Source organism: Pelobates fuscus, chromosome 6 (genome assembly GCF_036172605.1).
Source record: "Pelobates fuscus isolate aPelFus1 chromosome 6, aPelFus1.pri, whole genome shotgun sequence".
Classification (NCBI taxonomy): domain Eukaryota; kingdom Metazoa; phylum Chordata; class Amphibia; order Anura; family Pelobatidae; genus Pelobates; species Pelobates fuscus.
This window is the reverse complement of record NC_086322.1, coordinates 80,688,727-80,695,078: the sequence shown is the minus strand read 5'-3', so window position 1 is coordinate 80,695,078 and position 6,352 is coordinate 80,688,727. Positions and strand designations below refer to the sequence as shown.

The window sequence follows — 6,352 nt, the reverse complement described above, 5'->3', positions numbered from 1 at the left end:
AAGTTACTGTTAGACTTATAAACAGGGGAAAATAGGACCTACCAATCTCTCTGTTCTCAACCCTTGTTCATGTAAGACACTCATTTAGAAGATGGTTAATATCATTGGTAGGCGGCTCTAAGTTTCATAAGATCTCTTGGGATCTGAGTTGCTATTCACTGCCACCTTTGGTGACCACCTTCCAATCAAATCCTCTATCTAAAATCTGATTCTCAGTTTCAGTTGATACATACTCTGATTTTGAATAGGTTATATAAAAATAATTTAAAATCCAAGGTTTTGGACTTGGCTAGGAGTCCCTGGACTGGAAGGTGATGGAGAACTGAGATGGTTATTGGTGATGTAGGTTTAAATATGTTCCTCTTGGTTTGGTCTCTCTGATTTCATGATGTGAATTCGGTGTCTGATCCATACTTTTAGGTTGACTGGGAGCTGCAATACTTGACTTGCATGTAGAGCAGTCAAATAGATACTCCCAGATTATTGAGACATTACTTAAGGCATATAAAAAACTATTGCAGAAGCGGATACTTTGGGGTGGGTGGAATTGTAGGTGATGTGTATAGTATGCATAACTTATGTACATAAAGTGGATCTTTTTAGTCCAATTCTACCCTTATTCTTCTTGTTGATTCCCCGTATAAATCTCTACACAGTGTGGCAATTGCTGTTTAAGCATTCACTTCTGTCTGTTATTTAGTAAATACAGAGAAGAAACATTCTGCAGCTCAGAATCAGGGAGGTGGATTGTGTTAAAAGGAAACAATGTGTGTGTGCACCCACCACAGTGTAATAAGTGCTCAATTTATATCAGCAGAGTGCATAGGGTGAGGTTTCCAACAATATCCCCAAAGACTTCCTCTTGTCTTCCACACAATATAAGCAAAAACATTTATTTTATGTTCATTTGTATTTGCTGATTATACACCACACAAATCCCTGAGGAAGTCCTGTTTTGTTGGATGAAACGCGTAGGACCCCTGGTGGTGATATAGAGGGACTACACTGATGATTTTATATCTTGATGTAAGTTATTAAAAACTCAATTTTGTACTTTACTCTGAATGTGCACCTTGTTTTTACCATATTTCCTTTCTTGAGCACATATATCTAAATGCATCTATGGAGATTCTAACCCAGATAGAAGATTTGGAATTCTCATCCTGAAAAGAAATAAATATTCAAGGCTTGCAAACTTCAGTAAAAGTGTGAGTGGTCACTTGTGAACGCAATTCTTATCTGCTTATATACACAGTTATACGCTATGTTGGTTTATTTGTGAGGTGGATTGTGTTAACTGGGGTAATAATTAGAGCAATCCTTTTCATGGCTTATGTTGGAGGTGACTTATCCTTTCATACACTTTCCATTCTGTTTAATGATGACTAAGGTATAGTATTTTATTGACCATCTTTATTTTCAGTTGGTCAAAAAAAAAAAAATCTATGCAGATGGAAAGAGCCATGTAGTTTCAATACAGGTCGGGTGATATTAAGTACATCCAATGACATTGTGTGTCCAAGCAAACAGAGAAACTTGTTATACTATGGAACTTAAACACTCCGATACAAAGACTCCAACCGGGAGTGGTCAAAATGGGTGGACTTCATTTGTATTTTCTATTCAAATGCATTTAATTACAATATGGCCAATACAATGCATACCTATAGTTAGCTGTACTCTGTAGCAACCGACCATACAATAGGCATCGAGCTGCCAGAAAACTAGTTATTTTGATGCAGTACCTATTCTTGGCCAGTGGGAGGCCCAATATGTCTAACCTGTCCAGGGAAGACATATACTCAGCTAGGCTTATTGCCCCTTATTTTTAGTGTGCATTGCATCACTTGAAAATATAGCGTGTGTAATTAAAAATATATATATATATTTTGGACTCTCTTCAAACACTGAGATTCCAGCAATATTGAATCTCTTCATCGCTCCTCTCCCTGCAACATTCTGGTACTGGCTGAAGCTTGGAAGAGACTCCATCTCCTTTATTCTACCATTGTTACCATATTATCTTTGCTAAACTTTTCAATTGTATACAACAATTGTTTGCTCTACCCACCCCTTTCTTTCCAATCTCTTCAACTCCTGGCTGTAAATACCCTTATAGAACTGTCTCATCTCCACCATTCCTTGGCCCTCAATTCACACACACTCAGAACCAAAAATCCAAGTTCCTACTAAATTTATAGCACGCTCCTCTAGCTGTTTGAACTCAATTACATGCTCATCCCTTTTACTAGTAGCTGCAACTATTTTTTAACTGCCTCAAATCCCCATCATAGATTGAAAGCATGTAGGCCATATAACTTTTTTTTATTTTTACAAACAAATAAAAAAAACACGCTTCAATGGCAAGATCGCAGCACACAGACAGGGCCCTCTTTACCTTTTGTATTGGTCTGTGTATATTGTATGTTCTCCCCTAATTGTACAACGCTGCAGAATATGTTGACACGTTAGAAATGAATAAATAAACTAGCCTGTAGGTGGTGCTTTAGAATTAGTTGACATCTGGGATGTGTGTGCTATATTCAATTTATTAGCAACTTTTTATGCAGAATACATAAAGCATTTGGGAAATATAATAAATTACAAAGTCATTTAAAAAAATATATATACACAATTCTGTAACTTTTTTTTCAAAGAATATTGATATATATTCCAGCGTTGCATTCTAAGGTAAGATCTAGAGAGGAAGATACAAACGACAGATCAGAAATCCGTTTCTCTGAAAGATGTGATATTCCCTGTGAAAATAAAGAGCAAATTTAAAATGATGGAAAATAGTTTGCATAATGTCATATACACAAAATATGGCTGTTTTAACCAAAAATCTGAAACTCACTCTAAATTTCCACTGCACCGTATAACATTATGTAACACTTATACATTGCATTCATAGAGTGAAATAGTGAGATAAAAAAACATTTGTATCCAATAATCTTCATTCCTGTGTGGAGTCCTGCTCTACTAAAACAGCAATAGAACAAAGGGGAAGCTTCATTTTCCACTTTCTTTCTCTTCTTACTCCTGTTAATGCTGGAGCTGATTTTGAATAATACTTGATGTGCATCTGGGAAACCTGCTGCTATCTCAATGTTGCAGGTTCTATTCCTGGCAGGAGCAACTTAATCTTTCATCATTTTATATAACAGTGAGTATTTTAGAGTTCAATCAGATTTACAAATGATTACGAGTCCTCGATGAGAAAAGCATGATAAAATAAATGATTTTTTAGTCTGAATTAGAAACAGTGCAACAAGAGGGATTACACTATTTCTTTCAGTAGAAAAGTCAGGCAGAACTGTATGAAAACAAAAACATACTAGGACTTCCTTTTTGTTTTGCAGGCGGGGAGGGCTCCGTTTGTCTGGGAGAGCAGCTCTGCCAGTGGGGCCTGGCTCTCCCCTATTCAGCGCAGGTAAGTCGTGTGCCAAGTGTTGTGCGTGCGCACAGGCACACTGCTTGGAGGTCCTTTGGGTGGACCACATGTACCAGTTGCAATGCATTCCACCTAGAGATCGTGACGCGTTACGTGCTGTGTAATGTGATCTCTGCGCTTTTGTGCCAAAGTTAAACAGGAAGGCTTTGTAGACTATTAACATCCCTGCCACAACTACCTGTCAGCCGGTTGATGTTAAGCACTGTTGTAGGTGTGCTCTCACCAGCCCTCCAGCAAACAAGGTAAGATTATTAGCTTTTACTTTTGTTTAGGTCTCTTGTTTCCCATAATATGATTTAACTCGGTACCTTGTCCCATCGTTTATTAGAATGTACAGCAGTGATTACATCACTTTTCTGTGATTAATATAAAAATGTTAATCTCTATTTTTGTGGAAAACCTCATTGTCCGCTTACCGTGACCAAGTGTTTTACGGTTCCTCCTGATCCTGTTGAAGATATGATGAGCAGTCATTCACTCTTTTCAGCTGACTAGCTGTTACTCTCTCTGAGCACATGGGGCATGTCGTTTCAGAGTCCAGCAACCTGCAGAGAGTTAGCAAACATGACCGTACATTCGATTCTCATTGCTAGAAGCACATACTCCAAGCAGACCTATTCAAGTCTATTTGTGGCATAATTAGTAGTAGTAGGTAGTAACCAGCATTTAGATTTTTTTTTTGTAAACATTGTTTATGGCAGTCCAGAATATTTATCAACCGACAAGATATACATAATTTTATTACATGACAGGAGGCTTCATATTTTGCATGACTTTCTTTACTCATGCTTCCAGCAGCACAAGTCAATCATTAAAACTTTAAACCAATCATAACAGTGCATAACCATATAAATAGCCTTGTATGTCACATGATTTCCTCTTTCTTTGCTGCTTCCAGCCAGGACACAGGTCAGAGTATTAGCTCTCTACTTATTTCAATTTATGCAAGTTTTTACCTTGTGGCCCCTTTTAATTCTTTGGGCCACTATACTGTATCTGTTAACCCCCTTTATTCTGATTGCCCCCCTACCCTTATATATATGTTTTATCACCTAACCGTTTTACTGTTTTGAACCCAGTTTTCCCTGGCATCTCTGCCTGTCGGTCTCACGCGATTCGCGGCGTTTTACCGCGATCGCGCGGAACCGCCAGCTCTCACTAGTCCCAGGGTACTGAAGGGTGGGTGGGGGGCACGGGGGGGGGTGCCATCCGATACCGTCGGTCCACGATCGCGGACCGCGATCGCAGACCGCACGGCAAAATTTGCGCGCGAACGGCGGCCATCTTGGATCTCGCGAGATCCTCGGCGGCCATCTTGGTTTCGCCAGTTCGTGATTCCCACGAACTGGCACACACACATAATCTTCCTAACGTTTTGCCAAGCTCATATATATATTGGTGTAAAGGTTTACACAGGCTAATGATTGGAAAGTAAATGGAAGTGGTCACAGTGCTGGGCTGGAAAGACTGCACTGTGGATCTATATGCTGACAAACTTAGCCAGCTGGATAACTCCCATCAGGCTCAGGCTGCAATACAAATGAAATGGATGTTCACAGGGGTGCACACACAGATGGAAACACTGATTAAATTAATAAATGAATATGACAATAATAATAATAAAGAAATAAATAAATACAAGTACGCTTTATTGTATGCGGCACCTCCATAGTACAACTGGGGTGATCCTCGCAACTCACAGTGGCAATACCTTCCACAAGTTACTTAAAAGGGTGAATTCATTACAAGCGTACTGAGGTCTTCGATACCTCACATTACCGGGCTCCGTCCCGACCATTACCCGGGCTCCGACCCGACCATTACCCGGGCTCCGACCCGACCATTACCCGGGCTCCGTCCCGACCATTACCCGGGCTCCGTCCCGACCAATACCGGGCTCCGTCCCACCATTACTGACCGTACACCCCGGTCACTAAGAGGCTGAACCCTCTATAATACACTAGGCACAACCCTAGTGACTGTTAAGACAGGGTACCTGGGTGAACCCCAGTTGTACGTGGAAGCCACTGTGTAACCATATACGCACTGACGTATACTCTGTCTCCCCACAGACAGGAAAGAACAAACAGACATAATGTCGGACACTACCCCAACATCAGCAGTAGACTTCCAGGCAATGATCAATGCTGCAGTGTCAGCATCGGTGGAAAAGGCACTGGCCAAGATGATAACCCAGTCACCGCCGGAGGCGGCGGACACCAGACCTCCATCAAAAAGGGAGGATAAAGATCCGACACAACGTAAGCCAGAGACAGCGGCGTCCAAACGCCACTGGAAGGGCTCCAGTGGGAATCTCCCAAGATACGAGGGAGGAAGTCTGCGTAAACGGAACCGCCAGTCAAGACACCTGGATCACTCCCCTACACAAGACCCCTCTTCAGGGGAGGAGGGACCATCATCACCTCCGTTGTTGGAAATAATGGACGAATGGAGGGCTGAGAACTCACCCTCGGATGAGGAGGAGGATTGGCAGGACATACCGCAGGAAAGCGGAGAGTTCAGCCAGAGTCAGGAATGGGCAAGCCACTCCGGCAACATGGGTTCCCACAAAACAAACATAGACGAAGACGGGGTGTTCCTAGACGAGACGGGCAACCCCATGTTCGACCCTCGCCAGATTCGACACCCCAGATCGTCCGAATGGAACCTGCCGGACCATTTGACACAATTTGTACATTTCTGGCTACGGAAGCCAATGGATAAGGAAGTCCGGGCTAAGCTTAAAGCAGAATGCCCGCGCCCCGTACTGCCTGACAAAATTGCCATCACACCAGAGTTTGACACCACAGTAGGGGTGTTTATGTCCCGGTCGGGCAGAGACCCACGAAAGGGAGTTGAAAAAGGCATGAAGTCGGTCCAAGACAAAATGCTAGACAT

At 41.9% G+C, this 6,352-nt stretch overlaps 1 protein-coding gene across 2 annotated transcripts in view; it reads right to left on the bottom strand.

The window, feature by feature from the left end:
* Positions 1–2,637: 2,637 nt before the first annotated feature.
* The window catches only part of WDR19 (WD repeat domain 19), a 47,917-nt gene continuing 44,202 nt past the window's right edge, over positions 2,638–6,352 (bottom strand). The window contains exons 36-37 of one of the 2 annotated variants that reach the window (XM_063457877.1): positions 3,871–3,999; positions 2,638–2,698 (exon numbers count right to left, since the gene is read on the bottom strand). In XM_063457877.1, the coding sequence (XP_063313947.1) occupies positions 3,885–3,999 (115 nt within the window). In that variant the 3' untranslated portion in view covers positions 2,638–2,698; positions 3,871–3,884. Of the gene's footprint in view, positions 2,760–3,870; positions 4,000–6,352 lie in introns of both variants that reach the window. The other variant, XM_063457876.1, reaches the window with a different exon arrangement.